This window comes from Rhamphochromis longiceps, linkage group LG5 (assembly GCF_057381845.1).
Source record: "Rhamphochromis longiceps isolate RC_006_pf linkage group LG5, R_longiceps_female_GT1.1, whole genome shotgun sequence".
NCBI classification, from domain to species: domain Eukaryota; kingdom Metazoa; phylum Chordata; class Actinopteri; order Cichliformes; family Cichlidae; genus Rhamphochromis; species Rhamphochromis longiceps.
Window position 1 is genome coordinate 40,688,933 of NC_140561.1, and position 26,177 is coordinate 40,715,109.

The 26,177-nt window shown below is 43.7% G+C and overlaps 1 protein-coding gene across 4 annotated transcripts in view; it reads right to left on the minus strand.

Moving 5' to 3' along the window:
* pcbp4 (poly(rC) binding protein 4) overlaps positions 1–26,177 on the minus strand; it is a 204,873-nt gene that overhangs the window by 83,228 nt on the left and 95,468 nt on the right. For all 4 annotated transcript variants that reach the window (XM_085407699.1, XM_085407701.1, XM_085407698.1 and 1 more), the window contains 3 exons: positions 5,105–5,434; positions 3,916–3,939; positions 2,797–2,829 (listed from right to left, as the gene is read on the minus strand). In XM_085407699.1, the coding sequence (XP_085263825.1) occupies positions 2,797–2,829; positions 3,916–3,939; positions 5,105–5,242 (195 nt within the window). In that variant the 5' untranslated portion in view covers positions 5,243–5,434. The remainder of the gene's footprint in view (positions 1–2,796; positions 2,830–3,915; positions 3,940–5,104; positions 5,435–26,177) is intronic.

Here is a 26,177-nt window from a genome sequence, read left to right on the forward strand (position 1 = left end):
ACATATTACTCAAACGACTGGAGAACTGGACAGGTCTTTCAGGAACTGTACTAAACTGGTTCAAAACATACGTAGAAAACAGGAAATACTTTGTATCAATAGGTAACTTCACATCTGAGCAGACAAGTATCACATGTGGAGTTCCCCAAGGTTCCATCTTGGGACCCCTTCTGTTTAACATCTACATGCTCCCACTGGCACAGATTATAAACAACAACAAAATAAACTATCACAGCTATGCAGATGACACACAAATATATATCACAATGTCACCAGGAGACCGAGGCCCTGTACAGGCTCTTGGTAAATGCATTGAGGAAATCAATGACTGGTTGTGCCACAATTTTCTCTAGCTAAACAAAAACAAAACTGAGGTAATAGTCTTTGGCGCCAAAGAAAAACGATTACAGGTCACCAGAGAACTTCAATCTATACATCTAAAAACCACAAACCAGGCGAGAAATTTGGGTGTAGTGATGGATGCAGACCTAAACTTAGAAAAACACATTAAGACAATAACAAAGTCAGCTTACTATCACCTCAAGAATATATCAAGGATAAAAGATCTGATGTCTCAACAGGACCTGGAAAAACTAGTCCATGCATTCATCTTTAGTAGGCTTGATTACTGTAACAGCATCTTTACAGGTCTACCTAAAAAATCAGTCAGACAACTACAGCTCATTCAGAACTCTGCTGCTCGAGTCCTCACTAAGACCAAAACAGTGGACCACATCAGTCCAGCTCTGAGGTCCTTACACTGGCTGCCTGTCCGTCAGAGGATAGACTTTAAAGTTCTGATGCTGGCCTATAAAGCTCTGAATGGTTTAGGACCAAAATACATCAATGACCTCCTGACCCAGTATGAACCATCCAGATCCCTCAGGTCATCTGGATCCGGTCTTTTATCAGTTCCCAGAGTCAGAACCAGACACGGAGAAGCTGCATTCAGCTTTTATGCTCCTTATATCTGGAACAAACTCCCAGAAAGCCTCAGATCAGCTGAAACACTCAGTTTATTTAAATCCAGGTTGAAGACTCACCTGTTCTCAGCTGCATTTGAATAAAGCACCAAATCCACACTTTAAGCTTAAATTTCAAAACTTACATTTAACTACTGATTTTATCTACTGTTCTGATTTTATCTGTTTTGATTTTATATACTGTTGTTTGTTTGTTTGTTTGTTTGTTAATTAGTTAGTTAGTTTATTTGCTTGTTTTATTCAATTTTAAATCATGCTTTTTATTTGTTCTTGTTTTTAATGTCTCTGTAAAGCACTTTGAATCACCTTGTTGTTGAATTGTGCTATACAAATAAACTTGCCTTGCCTTGCCTTGCCTTGCCTTATATAAAAAACTGCTGTGGAATACATTAAGCCACTGATATGGCCGTGTTCTGTTTTCAGTGAGATGAATGTGGAGCATTTGAACTTATAGATCCGTGTGTTTAAGTATTCATACAGCTGCTGCAAGTGACCTGATTGCAAATGAAGCCAGGAGAGGTAAGAGAAAGCAGACAGCATGGAGAGGCAGCAGATGATTAGACCGGCTCTCACGCTGGGTGCTGCTGGGATTCGGGTTTTGTCTTTATATGAAATATGAGTTCAGTTCTTCTCACTGTTAGTCATCCTGTCAACTTAAAGGTTCAGAGTGAACGTTCCCATCCGAGGGTGTCAGATAATGCTGTTTGTGCCTCAGCGCACCAACATCAGAGAGATTATGGTGCTACTCTACAGAGTCTGTCAGAGTTCAGAGGCGGGAGGAGCGCTGCTGTCAGAACGCCACGGTTCACGCGCCGTTTGGACCTTTTTGTTTTGCGCTTGGTTTTGCTTTCGTCCAGCTTCGGTTTAATCACTACAAACAACTTTGTTAGATTTGGTGGACGCACCTCTTCACAACAGTAATCCCACATGCTGGAAATTGAAGAGTGGGGGGGGGTCACCGTAGTGTCCCCACCCCCACCGAGACACGCCAACAGCTTTGAGAATAAAGCATCGTTTCATGTGTTGGGAATGGGAACAGCAACATTGCACCACCAGACCGGAGCACCGTCCCGTCAGAGTTTCCCACAATGCTCAGCTGCTGAAGAAGCTATTACGGCATCTTTCCCGCACAATATAAAGCACCTTGAGGCAACTGTTGTTTTGATTTGCAGTTATATAAATACAATTGCATTGAAAACAGTGAGACATTGACTGGTTTCACACATTTCCACTGAACAAAGTCTTGCATCAGCATTGCACCAGAAAACTGTTGGTCCTGAAGTTTGAACCACCGATGTTAGCTTCTGATTTGCAGATGCTGCCGACAGATTCTGATTGGCACGATCCAGCGTCCTCGTCTCGGTTCCCCTCTTACCTCACGTTTGTGTCTTTGTCACGCTCGATGTCTCCTCGAACAGACAGGAAGCCAGAGAGGTCCGATTGCAGGGGAACTCCTCCCCTGTACATTTTAAAGACTTTTGACAGCAAAGAGCAGCTAAATGTGCAAACTGCAACATCACAGGAGGCCGCCAAAAATACTAAACACACCTTCAGATGTTTGAGGTGGATTCTTGCTCACAGCTGTGGTGAAGATGAAAGCCCCTTTTTATTGTATTTACAGTTAAGTCTGAGCAGAAAGGAGCCCTAACAGGATATCATGACTCCTTATTTCTCACTGACACAGCGTCACAGTGCTTTACAGCCACGCTGCAGTTAGCAGGAGCTGCACTCAGAGGGCAGTCATGGTTAATGGGAGACAGAGGAGGATGACAGAAGAATGAACATGTGTGATGGGAGATGAGGTCAATCTTACCTCTTCTCGTATTCTCTTCACTGTTTCTCCTTTCTGTGGAGAGACACAGGAAGGACAGTCATCTCCGAGTGTACCGAGTCCTTAATGAAGATGTATTAGACAAGTATCTGAGCAACACGATCAAATACATACAAGATCATTTTCCAGTGTTTTTAAATCGTTGAGGAGTAAGCTACTGCTACTGAAAGACTGACTGAAAAATCCAGGTGAGGAAAACGAATCAGCGACGCTCGCTGCCTACTAATCAACAGCCAGCGGGATGCCCCCGAGCAGCTTCACTGGTGGAGCTCCTCAGTGAGCTAGGCGGCTAACAGGTATGACAGTGCGATGCTGTGAGTGTGACACACGTTTGCTAATTCACTCAGGAAAAACATCGGCGCGATAAACAAACGGGGCTAACACGGATCACATCTGCGCTCTGAGCTGCGTAACATTTATCTCTGCCGACACGCGTCCTCATTGGCCGAGCCTGCCCAAACCAGTCAGCCTGGCAGGCTCGTTTAATGCTAGCAGGAGCCCCGGAGAGCAGCTCCTGCACCGTGACTACAGACTGGCACGATCCAACTAGAACCATCATGTAATTTAATGCCATCTTTGTGTCACAGTTAATAGGCCGCATACTGGAAGTGACTGGGTGGGTGGGGGGGTGAAGGATATCAGCCCCAATTGTGGGTTAGCGAATGTGCCGTGGGGGCCAGCGGTCATTATCGCGCCTCGCTCAGCTGTGATATACTTGGATAAAAATCCTACTGGGCTTTATTTAACACGTCCACGCTTAAACGGGCTCGCTTCCCCTGAGAGCAGCGCCTTTTCAGTAAGTACAGACTCGAATGACACGGCCTGACTGGAAATGTTACACACTGTTAATGCACATTTCACGGCAACTTCATATCATGTAGAAGGATTACGCCCAATGTTATCACGACAGGCGTGCAAATTTCAGAAAACTAAAGCCTGAAGTTGGCTCTGATGTTGGTTTTAGAGGATTTCTAACGTTTTTTAATTTCACTTAAAAGTTCATTTTAATGACTTTTTCACAGATTGAGTGATTTTTACTTCCTGGCAGATCAGATTTTTTCATACTGGGTAACACGATGATAGAAGGGAACGTTAGCTCACCTTTCCGATGATGCTTCCTACTTCCTGCAGAGAAAAAAACAAAACACAAACAAGAAAATCATTTCCTCAAATTTAAAAACAAGCAGACTCGTGTAGCCAATCAAACTTCACGTTTTGAACATGCATGCATACCTGCTTCAGGCGCAGCAGCATGACAGCGCTGAGATATGTTTATGCGCCAACATTTAATCGTGTTGACATTTTCATTTTCATAAAACATGAAGCATTTTTTTCTTTTGTGTCACCAGCTTCACATAGTTAACACGAGCTCTAATAACACGAGCTCTAATAACACGAGCTCTAATAACACGAGCTCTAACAGGAGGTCAGCGGGGCGACCGTGTGCAGGAGGCGTTTGGGACGACAAGAGCCACGTGAAAGCAACAGTGTGGAAGAGACATTTTAAAGAGTATAGAGTGAAGGTTTGGTAATCGTGGACTGTTCTTCTGGGGAACACGGGACGAGAGGAACGCTCTCAGGTTTCTGTGCTTTCTAAAACATGGAGTCCAGGAACACAGAGCAACGGCTGCGATCTGATGATTGAAGTTATGAAACCTTTGTTCATTCTGCCGTGTTGAATAGTGAACTTCAGGGAAACTTGGTGACTTCGGACAGGCTTACTACTTCCTGTTGGGATTCTCCGTGGCCGGGAGAAGAGAATTGACCTGGCCAGACAATTATGGTTTCCCTTTTCCCCAAATTCAGTTGTAGTTACTCAACTTGCTGGTTTAAAGATCGGTGAAGTGTTTTAATTTGATTGAGCTGCATGCTTCTTAAATGCTTAAATAAATATCTTGCCTGGATTTAAAGACAAAACTGTGGAAACTGGCTTTTGAATTCTTCATGTGCAGCACGGTGGTTAGCACTGCTGCCGCACAGCACGAAGGTCCAGAGCTCATTTCCTCATTTCCTCTGTGAGTGTGTGGGGATTCAGTCTGCGCTGGCCTCGTCCTCACCTGATCCTGCTTCCCCAGAAAATAATATTCTGTTTATTATGTTGGCAGTTTTTTCTCTATAAGTTAAATTTGGGAGCCTTTTAAAGTTTCTGAATCGTTTCCATCTGAGATATGATGTTATTATAATGTAATTATTTATTGATGTCATGTTCTTTTCTCTGGCTGCTAGCAGCACAATAACCTGCAATCTCCTTTATTTCTCTCTAATTAACACGAGTAACAGTCTTGCTCACCTTTCCATGCATGAGGAGGCGCAGTGTGAGCGTGACTCCCATGGCGCCGTCTCCAAACTCCTGTTCACAGCTCATGGTAGAGGAGGTGGTGGTGTGGTGGGTGAAGGTGTGGGTGGACTCTGCTGCTGGGAGACGCATGAAGGTCTGAGGCCCCGAGGCGTATGGAGCTCTACAGAACACCACAGAGAACCCTTTGGAGAACCCAGAAAGGAACCCTCAGAGAGCCCTGGAGCTGCGAGAGGGGGAAGGGGAGGTCGAGGTTTGGGGTCGGACGGAGGGGCTGTACGGGCGGAGCTGGCGTCGGGGTGGGATCTATCCTTACTCCGGTTTCTGTGGAAAGAAAGACAAGAAAGTGATGTTTGAGTTTGTGACTGTTTCTACTTCACATCCCCTCAAAGTTAATGTCTGTATTTAGACCCGATGAGCCTAAAACCAGCATGTTGGGATCAGTCTGCTTTTTTGTAAGCCTCTCATAATCAGTATTTGCTGAGAACAGCCTTTATTGACTTTTTATTATTCTCTCACTCTGATGACTGTATCCAGAGCGTCTTACTAAACAGAGCGCAACAGGAAACGAGTCATTTCAGCGCGTAAGAGCTGCTGTAATGGGTGTTGATAGATATGAGTCAGCAGCTACAGATGCAGAAATTCAGAGAAAAACACACAACAACAAAGGGAGCCTACGACCATGCAGCACTGTGTTAAACAGGATTTCCTCGAGAGGCTTCAAACTGAACTTCTTTGTCATTTCAGGCACACTTTTAACCCCAAATCCTGTTTTTAAAGCAATTTCCACAGATGTAGGAAAACCCTAAAATAGAGTGATAAATTGGGGCGTTTCTCTTCTCCGTGCTTAGTTTGACTCAGGTGCTGGACGCTCCACGTCACCTTCTTTGGTCCCAACAACAGATTATCCATCTGATCCTCCTCTATGACCAACCCTCTGCACGCCCTGCTGCATGCTGATGTCCACATCTACTCCTGACACAGCACAGGATCACCTGAGTTAGTGCACAGCAATACTATAGCAATGCAACATCCATATTTTATTACATAAATTAAAACACTATGAACAATAGGGCTCCATCCTGAGATACCCGTCCAACGCCGGACACACTCACTTTACTAAACTACTGCTTTACTCAGATGGCTCAGTCACATGGGTAAGAACAGGACAGACCTCCCTGCATCGACAAAAAGTTCTTTCACATTCTGCAGCTTGTCACGACTCGAGGGTGTTGCACACTCATGACTTTTCACTGCAAGGCGACTGCACAGGTTCTTCTTTCTTCTTTGATGGACTGACTACAGTCACTCTCAGACAGACTGTCGAACATTCGTGAACAACTGCCGTCTAATTTATAAATGCAGACAGATTTCCTCATATCAAGAGTCAGTCAATGAGCAACACTCGAGGGTTCTGGTTATATTCCTACAGAACAGAAGGGTCGCTGAGACCAAACAGAATATTTAAATGTGAATTTCTGTCTTTCCTTTTGCATTAAAAGAATCTGAAGTGAGACAATTCTGTCAACATCTGTTTCATCCAATAATCTCAATTTTAACTTTGACATAATTTGCAGATAAACAGTCAACATTTACCACCTTAAAACGTCCTTTTATTGACCTCGTTATGCTAACCAGTACTTTTACAGAATAATTTAACTATTTATATTATTAACTGATGATAAAGGTTGCTGTAAAAATAAAAGTAGGTTGCAGTATTAAAAGTAAAGGTCAGAGTGTGAGGGCAGCGACTTTAAATCTTCCAACAAACGCTGTTACGCTCACGCTGTCGGAGCACAGCGCCGAGTGTGGCCCTGCAGCCACGAGGCCAACAAGGCGTTTCACTGATTCCACATCCTCAGCAGCACGGCGGGAGCAAGCCGGCTCCGGTGCCGTGCGAAGTGTGGAAATTAACATAATTTCTCAAGTGTCAGAAGCTGGTCAACAAGTCTGTGCTGTAATTTAAAAATTAATTGGGAACTCTGTTTAAAAAAAGCTTCGGGGGCTGAATTAAATAAGCTTCTGGCCGTGGAAGCGCCACTCAAGCGTGATGATACTTAAGCGTTTCCTTTTAACACAAAACTGAAAAGAAAACAGAGAAAGAGAGACCTCCTCCACGCCTGCATTCGCCTCGTTGTATTCAGATACGCAACTATGCGTGCTGCACACATGACTGCATGTACACGCTGCACTTTGATCATTTTTGAGTAAACATGTATGTTTTTTTAGCAGATTTTGTATGTGTCTGGAGAGCTCACACACACACACTCAGGCATCTGTCACTATGCTAACCAGCACTGTAGGTAACCCGAGGTATGCAGACGAATAAAAAGGTGCGTATAAATGATCGACATATGTTTGTGTGCGTGTGCTGATGGCTCGTTGTGCAGTTTAAAGTGTTTCTATGCAAACAGCGAGCCTCACGTCTCCATCTGCACGTCTGCATCCCCCACTCTCATAAAAAATACACACTCTGAGCCAAAGTAGGTCACAAATGTAATGCAGGCTGTTTGGCATGCAAAGCAAGCAGCATCTCATGACAATGCAACACTCATCCACACACACACACACACACACACACTTGAGAAACAAATCAGAGGACAGAGGTGCTGAGAGAGAAAACGGTTAAAATAGTAGCAAGTGGCAGAAGCAGGTGGGGGGAGGGGAGAAATGGCAGGAGACGGCTTACACGACCTCCCGGGGAGCGAGAAGAGTGGCTGTCAAAACATCGTTTACACATGAATTCAGTCATTGGTGGCACAGGTCGAGTGTTTGCTTATCTGCGCATCCATTAAAACCTCTGTGTGGAAATTGTGCGTATTGTTGTGCAGCGTCGCGGATAGGCCGGGCACGCGTGTGGACTGGAGTGTGCAGCTGCATGAGTGCATGCATTTGAGAGGGCGGATTTAGTGTTTTATTTTCCTCTGAACAGTGTGTGTGTGTGTGTGTGAGAGAGAGAGAGGAAGAACACAGAACATATGAATTATTAAAGTCCTTTCAGATGCTTCAGTACCGGGTTAAAACCAGGCCTACCCATCCCCCTCCGAGTCATGTTTGCCCCCCCCCCCCCCCCCCCACACACACACACACACTCGGGGGAATAAGCCATGAATCAGCCATGCATGAGCTCAGAACTGAGAGAGTGTGTGTATGATTTTACTTGTTTTGCTGACATTGTGGGGACGATGGTCACACAGTAACCTTTTAGGGACTCAACTCTGAGTTTAACCGGATGTCCAGGAGGAAAATTGTTCATATTTATTTTCTGTGGCAGAGTATATGCTGTACTTTATCTCTATGAAACTACAGGACACCGAATACACAGATTTCCTTAAATATAGTGCTGGGTGATACTGCGTAGATGCATTCATTAGGGATGTTACACAGCACAAGGATGTTACGCCTTCATACGGTTTAAAAAATAAGTGTCAGTTTAATTCCTTCTCTGCTTTTCTATTTGTATTTTTATTTATTGATGATCCATTCATTGGCACCAGCCTGGACTGCAGCAGCTGCCAGAAACAAGCACCGACACACAAACAGATTCTCCAAGCTGCAAACAGGAAGGAGCAAGCAGCAAAGTAGTGACCAGCATCCATGGAATGAACTCCTGTGAGCAAAATATCTGCTAGCAAAGCGAGTGAGCATGTACCAGTTTAAACTACTGTCAATGAAACTGCTGACTGGTGTGAGAAGAATAGCAAATAAATACATGCAGGCATAACTACGACAAAACATCAACTTTGTTTGTGGCAGTGACTTTAAACTCTGCGCACAAGAGCTTGTTGGTTTGGGTTTCCACCAAATGTTGTTACATCATTATTATAAATATATAATCAATAAAGACGTAACGACAACGTCAATGCAGCAGTAACATCTAAAAACAGCATATTTGAGTAAAAAACACAGGAAACATATTTTGGTCCTTTAAGTAGATTCATTTGATAACGTGTCTTTTACCTGTAACCCTGTAAATGCAGGACTGTCACATTTACAGTGAGCTACTGCTTCTTTTACTTAAACGGTCCTGTTATCTCCATTTTCAGCATCATAAGAGGAACTCTGCCTCACTGTCAACATCATCTTTTAACTCACCGATAGACTCGTTTTATCGTAGCGTATCGTATGAGCTTTAAGGCTACCACACCTGTATGCCAAACGTCTCGTGGCTCACAAACTACAAGTGGGTGGAGCCTCTTTGCTCACAGCCGGAGTTGTACACCCGAAATGATCACATTTATGAAAATCCATGGCTGTGACGTCACACATGTATAAAGTGTGAGTCTGAGCGTTTAAAGAGTTTCCAGCTACAAACACAAACACGAGCATGCGGCGCTGGAGCAGGAGACACAACAGGAAACAAAGGACTGAACAGCATGTGGATACAACAACTGTCCAAAATAAATAACACTGTGAAAGTAGATCTCTTGGTAAATGTGAAAGACAAAAATCACATGATTGATGGCGAGCGATGATGATGGTCAGTCACACGCATCCTTTTGTACATCCTGTCGTAATGTGAGAGGAGGAAGAAGATTTTGCTCTGCTTTCTTCCTCCGTTACACAAACACAGCCTCCACAGCCGGCGCGCTCTGCAGTGCTTTGGCCTTGTAGACACACAGTTTGTGCTGCAGCTACGATAGCTGGAGCTCTGCAATCACAGAGCAAAGTAATAATTTTGATTAGTGTGTTTGTTCCTATTGTGGAACTGATGCCGAAATGCAACAATCTGTCTTTATATGCTTTTCAAGACAAAGAAGCCAGACACAGAAACGGGCCAAGAGATTTGTTTGGAAGGACAAACTAAAAGATGGGTGCTTGAAATACATAACAAAATGTTTACTGCAACTTTAATTGTACTTATATCAGGAAAAAATGTATTTGCTGTGTGAAACATGTTCAAGTGTGCTGAGAATGTGTTTATACTTTTATTTATATTCGAGATTAACGACTATGTTTCAAAAATAAATCCATTTGTATCCTGATAAACCCACTTTGTTATTACTTAAACAGAGTTGTAAGACACGACAACCCGCTGAAAATATCAAAACACACAAAACAAGACGGCAGAGTCATAAAGCCGCTCAAACAGAACGCACATTAACAACAGATTTAAAATGATTACATTTACAGGGATTAGTTACTCTAATGGTCGCTGCTGATTGATCCACTCGAGTGGGGTTCAGGAATTAAAAGCCAGTTTTCCAGCTTCAGTATTTATGGGATGACTTTGAAGGATGAAGGAAAACCGTTTCAGGCCTTTTTGACTTGATCTGCATTAAAAAGTTTGCGGATAAAGAAACTGCATTTCTTCTCTCGGCCGATGGATCAGCAGAGATGTAATGCATCAGTTTGATTTCTACTTCACGCTGCACATTATTCAAATTCTCCCAAATAGGGCTGCCACGATTAGTCAACTAGTCACGATTACGTCGACTATCAAAATCGTCGATGACTAATTTAATAGTCGACGCGTCGTTTGAAGCTTTGTAAGATCCCAAGAGACGCAGGAATAAGTAGTAGGGTTTAAGGGTGTAATAACGGACTGAAACAGAAGATGGCAGCACTGCATGTACAAGGATGCCAGCTGCCGTTAAACCCCGAAGAAGAAGAAGCTGTGTTCCAGAATTCATAGCGCGGCCCTGCTCAGTTTCCAACAATGGCAGCAGCTAGTTAGTTTTAATATTACTCTTATTATTCTTTCTGGGTCACAAAATAAACGTTTAACATATTTTCAGGCGAGAATGTAGCTGTGTAAACCTCAAATATCTGCTCAGTTTATCAAGACACCACATATTTTCAAAAGCGCTCCGACGTTTTCGGAGACGTCTGTTACCCACTAGCTCGATAGCTAGCCGGGGGCTAGGCTCACTAGAGCCGTGAGAACACCGGACTCCCGGCAGATCGTTTTCAAACCCACCGCCGTCTTTCGCTACTCAGGTTAAATATGATATATAAGTCACTTAGATAACTTTAAAATGTTATTGTTTGGCTTTTTTTTAGTATTTTATTTGTTCCTGAGTAAATCGGTTTGGCTGAGATTAAAGTTATAGTTTTTACACAGCTGAATAAACGTCAAGCAGACAGCTGATTATCAGAAGTGTGAGATGCTCAGAATTTACTCCGGTGTCCTGTTATATTTTAGATAGCAAGGAGTTTATTAAACTTCACCGAAACAATCTGCAAATTTCATTAAAATGTAATAAACTATCATCTTGTCTTTATTTTTAGTTAGCACAGACCTGAAACACTTAAAGCTGTAAGATAATGATAGTTATATAAGAGCAGATGCTGCTGGTGCAATAAGCTGTAGTTTTACATCCAATGGATGATGATCTGATTAGTCGACTAATCGCAAAAAATAATCTGTGACTAGTCGACTATCAAAATAATCGTTTGTGGCAGCCCTACTCCCAAATATACAAAACGTAATCTCATTACTGAATTGTTATTCTCTGGGGAACTAACTCAAATGCCCGACAGCACAGCCAGAGCCAGAAGGACACGAGGGTGCGGTCGCAGTCCATCCCATGGCATGTGCACACTGGCTGCATTAAGTCAAACAGATTGTAAAAGTTTCATCATATGTTTAAATCGAGGTTCTACTTTGTGAACAAAAGCATCATTTTAAATGCAGAGAACATTTTCCCTGTGAGCTTTATTTTAGTTGCAAACATATACTCAGTCATTTTGTAAAAATAAGCTCTGACGGCTCTGCTGGGAAGCACATTATTGTACTTCCTGACCTTTGCCCTCTGTCACGTGAAGACGTGCTGCAGCTGCTGTCCATGGTGCTGATTTAAACCTGGATTATTGCTGCTTTAGCACTTACACAGTGTGTATGAGTGAGAGACAGTGAGCTAGAGAGAGAGAGGCTTGGGCATGCCATGGTAGTAAAGGTAAAATAATAATGTTCCCCAGAGCCAATAGGAGATGTTACACCTGTGGAGAAGCCAGTAAAATGCAAATAAAACCATCTTGTGGTTTTGCAGGAGTCTCCTTCTCTGGATGACGTCGTTCAGTGCTGAAATTTCAACAATATTTTTCTGTCTTGTCCAATTGTTGCAGAACTTTATGATGTAAAACACCTCGAGCAGACGGATGTTATTGGAGCTATATAAATAAAACCGAACTGAAAGTTCAGGCTGGCATGAATGTGAGTGAAAATTCAACAAACTTGTCAAAACCAAGCAACAATCTCCTGATTCCAACACAAAAGTCGGTCGGAGTCGGTCCTCACACACTCGTGGTTAACATTACAGCCTTTATAACTCACCTGCTGCAATTAAAGCTTATAATTAGGGGCGTGGCCTTTGACTAACAGATGGATGGTGGCGCAGGCGGTCGTAGCTGCTAGCGGTCTGCTAAGCTTCACCTCAGATGACTGAAGTCCCTGAACTGGACTGTTTGTGCCAACAATATGGCTGCTGTGAGGTTATTTGCATTAAAATCATCCCAGAAGAAGAAATTTCAGCATTTTTTCGGTTTGTATGGTGCAGCCACAGAGGTCACAGATGAAGCCAGCTAGCATTAGTTGATCTCTGTTGTCAAAATGTGGTCATTTCTGGCTAAAGCAACATGGTGACACTGAGATTTCAAAATATAAACATACATAAGCCAACAGATAACACTGTTAGCAACATAAATGGTAGAGCTTCAGCACAGATGATTAATGTGAGCTCTGCTTGTTTTGAATAACTGTTGCCTCGTCTCTCAGTTAAGTTTGGCAGGCGGGTCGTATTTTTCTTGGATTGTACAGATTTAATTTGGATGTTGGAAACAAAACCACCATCATCGTTTTCCCCTTTTTAGAAAAACGAAAACATTTCTTCCAATAAGAACTGGAACAAAGACCACGAGTCTGTCAAAAACCTTGCAAATGCCAAAGATGAGATTTATCGTGACTGCGATCATATTTGTGCAACATCATATACACATGTAGTGGACTCTTCCCTCTCTGCTGAGTGTGACTGCACTATTGTTTCAGAACAATACTGCAGATGAAATCCAGGACTTGTCTCTCAAATTATACCCTGATACATCAACACGCTGCCCTCCTTTTCTCCTCCGACTGCTTTCCCACTGGACTCATCAGGCAAAGCCGCCTTTCATATCAGTCTCCAACACAAGAAAAGGAAATTGTTCCGAAAGAAACAAATAGGGAGAAACAGGAAGTCGACGTGTGCATGAACACACACACACACACACACACACACACACACACACACACACACACACACACACACAGAAAAGAAAGAAAAAGTGACGAAAAAGGAGGAAACGGGAAGAAAAGCACTCAAACAAATCCTGGGGGAGGAAATCAGAGACAAAACGAGGAGGCAGAACACTCTGAATACATTTCAGGGACATGAGCTAAATCACTGTATTGAATTTGATTATCAGGTGGGCAGGCCTGATTGATTCTGGCCAGCAACAACTCATTTCTAAATACTGATTGGATTAAACGCTGAGCTCGCGACTCATTCCTTAAAGCTGATTGGATTAAAGCAGCAGCCGGCTGATTTAAATCACATCGTTGGTCAACTGCAACGTCAAGGACGAGCTGCTTGTAAAACCAGAGAAGAGACAGAAAAACTGCCTCTCCCTGCGACTGTGTATCTTTGTGTGGTTTTGTTGCTGAAGTCACGGACTCACTTCCTCAAACACACACACACACACACACACACACACACACACACACACACACACACACACTGCCTCTCCAAGGCTCGGACAGGCTCCCTCGACCCTGATCTGGATGCACAGAAGCAAACGGATGGATGGTCTTTGATGACATAGAAAAATGTTCCCATGTCAGTAGATATCAATATTTTGAACTTAGCCAGTTAATCCAGTTTAGTTCAACCACCCTTCTAGTCCAGTAGCTTCTGTAACGTAAAGAAAAAGAAGAGAAGCAACAGGACCCTGAGTCAGGACCCTGCAGCAGGTTTATGGTAAGAATGAATCCTGTCACTCCTGTGAGGCTTAGTAACACTTCCTATCACGCAGGGTTAAAGTCGGGCTTGTATCTTCTTCTGCTGCCTCCTGATTTCTTTCCTTCTGCGTCCTGACAAATCTTCTCTCTCTGTCATCAAGGACGATCTTTCATCAAGAGGATGAAGTATAATGTAAACAAAGAGACAAGGAGGTCAACATGTGCACATTTGAGAGAAGACGAGTAAATAACTGGTCCACAGAGTCACAGTACACAAACAGCACGAATCAAGAGCAACATTATTACAGTTGTCGTTTTATTTAATGTTACTTGTATCAGTTTGCACACTAATCTGCATGTTACTGCGCCCACAGAGGCAGCTGCTGCATTTTTATACAGAAAATTGTTTGGTGGCACCAGAAGATGATGTCATGGTTGGGATGGTCAAGTAGTGACATCATTACCAGTGTGTGTGTGTGTGTGTGTGTCAGAGAGAGGCTGACATCATTGCCTTCCTATGTGAGTGCGGGTGACACCAGTCTCTATTTACAGACCACAGAATCTATGGAGAGGAGGAGAGCTCTCCCCCCGACACCCCGCCACCCCCGGGGGGCAGAGAGCAAAAGGAGGGCGGGGCTTTGAGACAGGAGGAGGACCAACCACGAAGATTTAAATTTCAGCTGTTCACTCAAACTGAGGAGGAGAGGAAGTGGGCGAGCAGCAGCGAGAGAGGTCATTTTGTGCCATAAGTCTCTTGTGTTGATAATCACTGTGATTACAAGGACGGGGTAATGCTAGGATGCTCCTGCTAACACTGTAATAAACAGCGCAGCCAGGATGCTGCAGCCGCGCTGCGATCATACCACAAACCCTAAAATAGAATCTGCAGACAAATTCCCCCCTTATTTAATGCGTTCTGCATCTGTGACTCACGTTTGGTTAAAATTCTTGGCAGGGTTAGCGGTTTGATTGCTAAAAATACAACTGCAGAGGCCATGTTTGCTCAGGTTTTAGGGTAAAAGTGACACGTAGAGTCACAGCACATGGCTACAAATAAAACCGGCTTTTACAGCTCAGGAAATGATTTCCATCAGTAATGGTGAGGTGAGCGTTTGATCCCCTGCTCCAACTACAGGCCAGAGTCTCCTGATGCACCGAGTGTGGGTGCTGGATAAAAACACAGCAACTTGAAGTTCATTTCAGGGAAGAGGAGGAAGTTGACGTGAGCCAAATCCGGCAGGCAGGGTGAGCGGGGAACGACAACTGTGTCGGTGTGGGCTTAAAGCGAGTGGGCACATGTTGGCACGCGCCACGGTTCAGGTGCTCTCTGTGTTCTCTCTCAGATACTTCGTCAGCGCCGATAGCCTCATCCCGAAACAACCGCCTCGCGATTCCTGAAGAAACATCAAGCGTTCTCCTCGTCGCTCCGCTGCACTGGGGCGTGGCCTTCAGGCTGTGACGCTGCACACTTTTAGGCTACGTTCACACTGCAGGCGAAAGTACATCAAATCCGATTTTTTTGACCCTATGTGACCCATATCCGATCCTGGTGTGACAGTGTGAACGGCACAAATCCGATATTTTCAAATCTGATCTGGGTCACTTTCGTATGTGGTCCTGAATCCGATACATATTCAATGTAGGGATAGCTCAGTAGGTAGAGTGGTGGCCCCATGATCGGAAGGTCGGGGGTTCGACTCCACTGAACGGCTACCCTGAGGTACCCCTGAGAAAGGTACCGTCCCTACACGCTGCTCCCCGGGCGCTGCACTGGTGGCTGCCCACTGCTTCACTGGGTGAATGGGTTAAATGCAGAGGAACTATTTCCCTATGGGGACTAACACGCACACTTTACTTTACTAATGTTTCAGAAAGCGACTGCTGTTTGATGGTCACGTCGCATTAAATCCGTCTTTTACGTCACCGACACAAGACAGACGCCAATTATCAGCGCCCGAGAAGACATCGCGAACGCTTCCTGGACATCCGGCGTAGATGTTAGTGAGTCTAAACAGAGCGCGTTGTGTGTGACGTCTTCTTTTGCGCATGCGGCCGCTTTGAGCGTTCACACTAGAGCGCGTTTGTAGTGTGAACGAGCAGACAAAAAAAATCGGATTTGATCAAAAATCTGAATTGAGCATTAAGACCTGCAGAGTGAACGCAGCCTCTGTCTTTGAGTTGGAGTTGTGTGTTTTTGTGTGTATTTGTTTGATCAGGTTCACATCTGCTGACCTTTATTTCTTTTTATTGCTGTATCAAAAAGTCATTTTAAAAGGTTTAAATTAAACAAGAAAAACACTCATGTGCATGCTTTCTCGCTCTCCTTTTCTGTCTTTTCTAAATGTTTCCATCTACAAAACGATCTGTGAGTCTGCACAACAAAGGAGGCAGTGATGACAGCTGAGGGTTTGGTTCAATCAGGGTTTTCGTGGCTGGGTCTCACAAACAAATCCACCCTAAAGAGTATTTACATAGTGAGCTTAACATTTACATGCTGTGTGTGTGTGTGTGTGTGTGTGTGTGTGTGTGTGTGTGTGTGTGAGAGAGAGAGAGACAGGTAAATGACAGCAGTGACCTTGTCATATTTAGTTAATGTTTAGCAGAAACACACACACACACCCATCATCCTTGGATGCATGAACACACACGTGTGTATATGCAGAAGATCGAAAGCAAAATGTGTGCAGATGCTTACAATAACATGCACGCTCATGCAAACACACAAACTCAGACACAAATAGAGCAGAAAACGTGCTGCCTGCATACACAGGCTGCCAAAGCCACTTACACTCAGCTAGGCTTAGGGAAAAAACACACACACACACACACACACACACACACACACACACACACACACACACACACACACACACACACACACACACACACACAGCAGATCTAAAACACAAACTTGATCTTCTGTCAGTGTGATTATAATTTGAAAGAAGGAAGAGTTCGCAGATACTGAGACACGAGGGGAAATAAGCGTATTTGTTTCACGGCGGCATAAGTCAGCAGCCGTTCATCTTTAAAAGTCTCCTCCTGAATTAGACGTTGAAATAATCCCGGACAACTTTCAGCCGTGTGCGCAGCCCTCGGACCTTGAAAGCTGATCCAAATCCTCAGCGCAACTGTGAACGAGCCGCGGCGCCCGGCTGACATCGGCGCTGCTCCCTTTAAACAGATACGCGCTTTGTTTTTTTTCCTGGGCCACGAGTCTTATATTACAAAGGCTGGCAGCAGCCTGCGAGGCTTACACATAAATCTCCCCCGACCGTGAGGATACATTTATTCTGCTCTGTAATTGTGAGCTGAAGAGAGCGGCGTGGCTTCTGTGAGACGATGTGAGGAATGGCATAATTTGTCTGTTAATGTACATGATGATTGCAGGGAGCGAAGGAGGAACGCAGGTCACAGTATGAGAGAGAAAATGGTGCTGCTGACTCGCACAGCAAGTGAAACAGCCCCAATCGCGTTTCTGAGGAGTTTCTACAAAGGCGAGCAGCAACTCCACGGATATGATGCCGAGGGGAGTGACAGCAATCACTGCAGCGATTGTGCATGTGCTCCGGGGGTGCGACAGAAACACAGGACACTGGGAAGACGCACAAAAAGACTGAATAAGAGGAGCGCAGACCGACTGCAAACAGAAACACGAGGGATCTGCAGCAGAACAGTGTTTCAGAGGAGAGTCGGGTTATCACTGCATCTCTGCACAGCTGCTGACACCCTCATATCTGCTCTTCGGAAAGAATGGCTGACTTAATATGTAAATAAGGGCCGCAAGTAGGGGTGACCTGGGCTGTGAGAGGCCCCCGGGCCAGGAGTTTGAAACCCCTGTTCAAGATAAAAGAAAAACGAGGGAGCTTCAAGCAAGGAGCTGTAACTGCCCACTGTTCCCTACTGTTCCCTACAGCTCACCATCCCAACATGCCTGTAATGCAATTAGTGAACAAAAACTATGGCTTGGTGTTTATTTAACTCATTGCATGCGATGCATCTTCCAAAGTAAACATTAACCCTTTAGAGCCGGTCGGAGCACGCTCCATTTTGCGTAACTATTTTTAAATCCCGGTAGCACTGCAACCACGTGAGCTAGCGCAATAATTTTTTTTTTTTTTTGCATATGAAACCGGAGGACTTGTACTTACATCTGATGCCATCAGCTTGTCCTCGGTCACGGTTTCCTTCCACATATAGCTTTGCAAAAACTGCATAAAAAGCACTTGCAGCAACAAAAACATAATATTCCAGAAACACGCTTTGCCGATCCGATCAGCTGTTTGTAACACTTCCTACGTTGGAATAGACGTCAGCACGAACTTTCGCATGTCCGCCATGACCTGCCCGAAACCGGAAGTGACGTCATTTTGCAGAAATGTATTTTTTTTACCATCAGGGCCTCATGAGCCTATACTGGTGTTTTTGAAAGTTATCTTTGACTTTATGACTTTCTGTGTCGTTTCTGGGATGCTGAGGACTCATATTGCACTGCTGGAAATAGTTTATTTTGATGCATATGCTGCTTTTTTGCAAATTTGCATCATAATATTTATTTTCGTTTTTCCTGCAGTATATAAAAATTGGTGTATTTCAAAAATAAAACTATGAAGACACTTAAAATAAATTTCTTGTGGTGGGAAACTATTTTGTGCAACTTTTTTGTATTTACAGTTTTGAGGGATAAGCCTCTTAAATTTCTCTAACTACAAATATATGTTAAAAAAACAAAAACGATTTTCAATTTTTTTGTAGTTTATTGCACTTTTTTTGCAATTTATGTAATTACTATGCACTTAATGCATGCATATTATTAAAATTTAGGCTGTAATGGTTGTATTGATGTATATCAACTTGAAATGCTCCCAAAAATGGCTCCACAGCATGTAAACATATAATATAAGCTCTGGCGGACTTGGTTCTATGGTAGGTCTTAAAGGGTTAAACCATAAGAGCAGTTTTTTTGGCTTCCAAAAAGATTTAAAGATGAGGATGCAACAGACCGAAGCGCAGCAGCTGCCATCAGGGTGTGGCACTGACTCTAGGCTGTGTTTGGTGGCGCAGCACACGCGCAGCAGAACAATGCAATGTTTTAATGTTTTAGTCGATGAGTGCGTTGACGCAGCGCTGCAATAAGTGAAAGCAGTGAGGTTTGTCTACAGATTCGTGAATGTGCTGCAGTGACGCACTTTACCCGATCACCGTGAAGGTTTCCTGTATTTATCCTTCATATGCATTAAGTACAAACACGTGCTTGCTGTGCACGCATGTTTACACTGTGTAGGACATTTATAAGAGTGAGGAAAACCCAAACACACAGCTAAAGTGGAATGAGCAACCGTTAGATGCCTGAGGCTGTGCTGTTGAAGCCTTGCAGCGAATTCATATTCAGAGCAAACAGAAAAATATAACTAATCTGCACAGCCGCAGAAACACGACGCAATCTTCTTCTTTCCTAATTCACAAAGTTGCACTGTGGGTGTGACTGACAACAGAGAGAAAACAAACCTCTGTGGAGGGATGATGAAAGACTCAGCTGTGACATTTTTGCTGTCTCTCAGGCCACTTAATGAGAAAAGGCAGGCAGACAGTCAGACTGTATTCAAATGTCACTCTCTGCCAACCGGAGGAGATTTGAATACCATAACAGGATATGCAGATCACCTGCTGCAAGCACAAAGAAGCACCAGACCTCTGACTCTAATACGGTAACGACCCGACCTGCAGTCTGCCTTTAATGACTGGATTTTCATCTGCTTTGTAAACAGCACACAGGTGTCAGGTGTTTCTTCACTGTTGTCTCCTCCTTTGTTTAATGAAAGAACAACTTTCGAAAAGAGAGAAAGTTGATTTTTTGTGTATATGTGCACTAAAGGCATTTTTATTTTGCCCCATATTTCATAATTGATAAACTGTCTACTTAAAAACACAGTAATCATTCCTGGCACAACGATTTCATTTGAGAATCTTCAGGGTCTCAGTTAGGAACTCACACTCACGTCTTCATTTTTTTTAAGGAGATGATGGCGAAGCATGAAGGAAGCAGAATCACTCACAGATGAGCGCTCTTTGTGTTGAGTCTGTTTAAATACAAAGAAACGTGCGCGGCTCTGTGAACCAACGCTGTCGATTGAAACGGCGAGTTTCTACAGTCGCAGTTATCAGCAGCAGGAACGTGCTTGTTTTAGTCACCATGTCTCGTTTTGATCCTCCACCCACCCGCTCTGTTCAGCGGATTTGTTCGCCCACTTTATATAACAGAATTACTGGCTGATTATTGCACAAGATTATTGAATTATTGAACTCGACATGAACTGCAGGAGGAGGTCGGGGTGGACGGAGGGTGAACGAAGCACTCGCCTCTCACGCCACAGCTAAAAGTTCACATCATTTCTGCAGTTTAAGGTCAGGAAATGTGGCCATGATGAGTACGTGGTAAATGGACTGCAGCTGTGCAACGTTACACAACATGTCTCGTAACCTTTTCTACCTTAGATATTAGAAAGAAATCACCTAACAACTCAGATGAACGCGTCAGGAGCAACTCTGCTTTACAGCACACGATAATCGTTGATAAACATCAACCTTATATAAAATCAACCTAATAAGGAAATAAACCTTATGCAGGGTGGATTTAGTCACAGCTCACCTTCCTCAGCTGTAATGACACTTCAAGTTAGCATCGTGACGCTCTGACTGACACGGGCGGCTGTTAGCAGTCAGCTAATTGCAGCCCCCCCACTGTGTGTTGGTTCTTTGTGCAGAGTTTTAATGCAGTTATTTGATAAATAACAGCTACAGACAGTCCAAGAACATCTGCCTCCAGTGAATGAAATTCAAACATCACCGAACCAGCAAATCGCACGTGCAGACATAAACACAGCAGCCAATCGAGCTCCTGCCTTTTATCGGCTTTCTCGCTGCTTAAATTAGCCTCAGAGCGAGCAGCCATCAATATCACACACAGACACAGAACCACACAGACAGAGAGCGAGGCACGTATGACGCAGATCCAGATATCTGAGTGTGTCGATGCGTGGGGCGACTTTTTGGAGGTTGCGTGGCAGGTCGCCCTCTAAGAGTCTCCGACCTTGGCTCAACGGACCGAATACGCTGCAGCGTTCTCTCATTTTATGACATAAAAATATTTATTCTGCTGACATGTATAAATCATGAAGCCTCTGCTTAGAAGCCTGCTTGAAGGTCACAGAACCAAAATATCACGATTCTATTATCGTCTAATAAATATTTTCTCTTTTTGCTGAATGCCTGCAGGTTGATCCTCATCACACAAACTTTCATTTCTACAGAAGATTCAAAGTTTATTTGACATTTTAAAGGGAGACATTCTCCCAAATCCACCGAAACCATTCTCTTCAAGGTTTTAAGCCCTTTGAAGACGCTCGAAGAAATATTGAGGGACAGTCATGTCATCATAATCCTTTTCCTCATGTATCCACAGTGAGAGCTTTAGTTTTGGCAGCTGCAGAAATCAGTGGACTTGAGCACCACTGTGGACCGGACAAACCCTCGATAGGTCTCTCACCCTCGTGCTGATGAGTCCTCTGTGACCAAAAATCATTTGGGTATTTATTTCACTAAATAACAAACATGCCAGTGATGTCAGGGGCTAACAAGATTGTGGGAGGAGACACAAGTCCAGTTGGGCTTTCGTCAGGAGGAGCATCTACAGCATCTACCCCCCTGTGGCGGCCTGCGCGAGCGGTGGAAATAGCAATCAAATGTCAACCTAAAAGTAAGAAATGCTGGTCAAGTGGACAAGGTGGTCCCAGCAAAGATGTGTCGGCTTTGACACCAACTGTCTCCTCTGGTCAGGAGCTCAGGGTAGAAAGAACGAGGCAGCTGATGCACGTGGCTGAAATGAGCTTCACACAAGCGTCCTGCTGCTTTGCTGTGTCTCAAAGTTTGATTAAGTTCAGGTAACAAAACTGCTCACTTTGGTTTCTTTGGTTGGGTTAAAAAATCCACCCATCACTAACCCTCACACTGAAACGCTGACAGCACAGAGGTCCATGATTCACTGTTGAAGCTTCATAACAGAAAGATTCAGCTACATAAACGGTGTCAGCACACCCACACATCAGACGGTGCTCTCTGGTTCTGCCTCGTTTGCTTTATATGAAAATGAAGCCCAGACTTTTTTCACTGTTTGCAGCTGGAGAGTTGCTCTCAACTGCCTCCTTAACTCGAGAGCCACTTCTCTCATGTCTGAGTGCGCGTGGATATCATCTCTCAATTTCCTCTTTTTTACGAGGCCGCTGGGAAATGTAAAGCGTATTAGAGAGAGGAGAAGAGGAGCGCGGGGCAGATTTGAATGGAAAGCAAACAACAAACAACAACAGAGCAGAAGAAGCAGCGTGTGAGCGCGGACTGACACGGCTCAGAGAAGGAGGCGTGACCAAACCTAACGCCTGGCGTCACATGTTTAATACAAACTGAGCTTTTCAGACTAGTAGATCATCCGTCTGATGAAAACCTAAATAAAGCGTACAATACATTTTGAAGCAATTTTTAAAAAAAAGAGATAAATATGGCAAGTACAATAGAACTGTCGTGTTTCTGTCAATGATGTCATATTTCAGGCTTTAAGGGGTTAAAGGTTGGCTGGCAAACATGAAGCTCCCCACTTGGCCTTATCCGGTCTTTAAGTGATGACGTGACGAATCCTACTTGCGGGCCTAAAGTAGTCTGCGTTTAGGGTTGCCAACCGTCCCTTAAAATACGGAATCGTCCCGTATTTCGAAACAAAAGTACACGTCCCGTATTGAGCTAATAAGGGACGCACTTTGTCCCGTAATACAGTGAGAACCAAAAGTAGTCTATAAATGTTTATGGAATTAACGCTTTGTTGGAAAACATAATTCCCAGCCCCTCTCCTGCTTTGTGACCAATGAGCTGACAGCACACTTATGACAATTCGAGTATGACAATTCAGATTACCGCTCATCTCATTGGTCGAGGAAAGGTCGCTTGCGGAGAAAATACCGGAAGACAACAGATGACCACAACAAGAAGCATGGCCAACAGGGAAACAAACGCTGACTCTGCGGTGCAAGTCTCGGACGACAGTACACCTAAAGCTGGGCAAACACTGTGCGATTTTTTCAGTCACGTTATTCAGCTCCTGCTCAAACTGCACGATTGACTCGCAGGGGTTAGAAGTTCATAGGTCACGATGCAGGTCTCACACTATACGGCCCGATGCTCTGATGCGACCTGAGTGCTCACACTGTGCCTCCATAACATGAAGGTTATAACAGAAAATCTGTCGCTCTCTCTCTCTGTCTTTCACTCACACAGACACACCACCACCATCAACTTTGCTAAATTGCTAATGAAAAACATTGATCAGGCAGCTGTGACTGAGCAGCAGTGTAAATCCAACTATTTTCACGGTTGTTGTGGTCGTGATAATTTTGTGATGCCACATCGAAAAGGCTCGGATGAGCTTTCCAAAGTTCTACAAGTTGTGCCTCCATCGCTTGTGTCCAGATCACACGCTGCACAGCCGTGCTGCTCCATCTTTTTCACGGCGTTTACGTGTTTGCGCGCGAGCAGTGTGAGCGGCTCACGAGCGATTGATGATCGGGAGCTGGTCGTGAGGTGTTAATCACTTCTCGTTACCCCACGTATACTACACGACGCACGATGAAGGCCAAAATCAGTCCGATCACTCAAAAATCGGCTCAAAATGGGCCAAAAACCGCACAGTGTGAGCCCAGCATTAGAGCAGCAATGTTTGTTCCCCTCAGAGAAAGGGAAGAATGGGAAAAGGAAAACACCTGGCTGGAAAAAGTTAATATGGGCATGTGCAGTGAATATCAGCGCTATGTGGCCAGAAGTGTGATAATATAATTTATTTTGTGTAATAAACAACTGCCAGGATAGATGATTACAACAAATAGATGACTAATACATAAAAGTAATACATAGATGAATAATGATGATGAGTTAAGGTGCGTAATCATGGGAACAAGCGGGTTTACAAACAGGAGCAGCTGATTAGCATTAGAAAAGCTGAAATAATACCTCAGCTGAAGCCAATTGTACTAAATGCACTAAATGTGCACTGTTACAAGAATATTTTTCTTTCTATTGTTTTCTATTATTTTAAGTTAAGCAGGACAGAGTTCTTTTAAAGAAAGATTTACTTATATTCTCAAAAGTTAAGCATGACAGGCTTCTGTTTAAGAAAGAGACCTGTTTTATGTGTTAATGTTGTCATTTTGAGCTAAAAATAAATGGCTAAATGATCATTTGTTTCACATGTGTTCATATCACAAAGAATAGAATATGCATGTACTTAAATCAACTTCAAGTCAAAGGGTTAAAAAAAATAATTTCACACACAAAAAAAGAGCTAGAAAATTCACCACACTGGGAAGGGTGAAGACAACTGGGTCGCCCGGCCCTGGCCACGAGGTGTCCCTTATTTATTTTTCAGGGAGTTGGCAACCCTATCTGTGTTTAATATGGCTTTTGTGTTGTTAACATGTTTAATGTTTTGTATTTTCTTCTATTTGATCTCAAAAAGCTCCTAAAACAGTCAGTGATCACTGCTGACCTCCCTCGGCTTTTATTACCGCTAATCATTTATTTAAGCTCAGTTTTTAAAACCTTAGGATGTAACTACAGCCCAGCCCATGCAGCAGTATATGAATGACTAACCTCGTATTGTGGATGGATTATCTCAGTTTGTCTGTGAAGGTTCTCAGTCATCCAGGTCATCTTAGTCAAAGGAGCTTGCAAAGTCTTCAAGCAACTTAAAGAAGTCCAGACGCTTTTCTTTGCAAGCTCCTTTGATTATCTCAGTTGTTCTCCTGGCTGAAGTTTGGTCCTTTTACAGCATCCTGCCATGCGATTACATTTGTTCCTGACCACCGAGAACACTCACGTTAACTTTTATCGAGTGGAAAAAAAGTTAGCTTGTTTATATTATGCTAACATAGCTGTGTCGCTAGCGGTCACGTAGCACATCATTATATAGCAGCTAGCCCAACTTCAGTAACCCTACAAACGTCACTGCTGTTTAGTTTTCTGTCTTCATTTATGCTGGAAGTGATAACAGAGCTGTACGTTTGAATCTGTTTCCAAAACCCCGCAGTCAGGACATGCTATATTGTATTTAGATAGAAGCTAGCGAGCTAACTCCCTGCTAACTTCTAACTCCGTTAAATGTCATAAATTCCGTTTTCATGGATGCCTGGATGTTAAACTCAATTGTTACACCTGGTAGAGCAGAACGCTGATCATTTTATTAAAGATGAAAGACTTTAGACAGTTTTTAACTCTCAGTAATGCCACAGTGATCGTTTGATATATGGACCTGCAGCGGAGTTTAGACCCAGACACAGCTAGTGACGTCAGACTGAACGATCGGATTATGAAATCACTGGGCAGGTAAAAATGCAGCAGATAGATTTGTGCAACTTGTGCACAGGTTCCACCTGAGAAACATGAATCTGCATTTCAAGAATTTGAAACTGAGGTCAGAGAGATTTTGCATTTTTAGCTAAACCCTGAAAGAAACAGAGACAAAGAGAGAAGCTCCAAAGTAATTGGACCAACATTAGCCACCTCACATGACGATGACAGACCGGCCTGTGCAGAACACGTAGCTGGATCCAAGTCTACTAATCAGCAGTGGAAAGACAGCTAAGCCCCGAGAGCACGGGGTGGGCGGTGGTGCAGCGCATCAAAATGCAAAGGCTTTAAAGTTCCTCCAGCTGGCCGACTCCACCTGCCAGTGACTCACCTCCACAGCCCGGCTGTACGATCATCTACAGAGCATTTGACAGTAAAAACGAGGAAATCAGTGCACAAGTCATGAAACAGGAAAGTTTCCTAAAAGCTTTTAGTTCATTTCAGGCCAACAAACAAGAAAAACAAGAATTCTGCTCGTTTCCAGCTTCAGGTTCTGGTTTGTGGATTTTACGAGAGCAGCTTTGAATAATTGAGAGTCCTACATCATCATCTGTCTGAAACAAATCACGCCTGCTCCTCCTCCTTCAAGCTGAACCTCCTGATTGGCTGCCCCAGTAAACACGATGTTACAGGTGGGTGGGGCTTGTGAGACTGAGATGACGTTATAAAGATATGCTCATTCCTTGA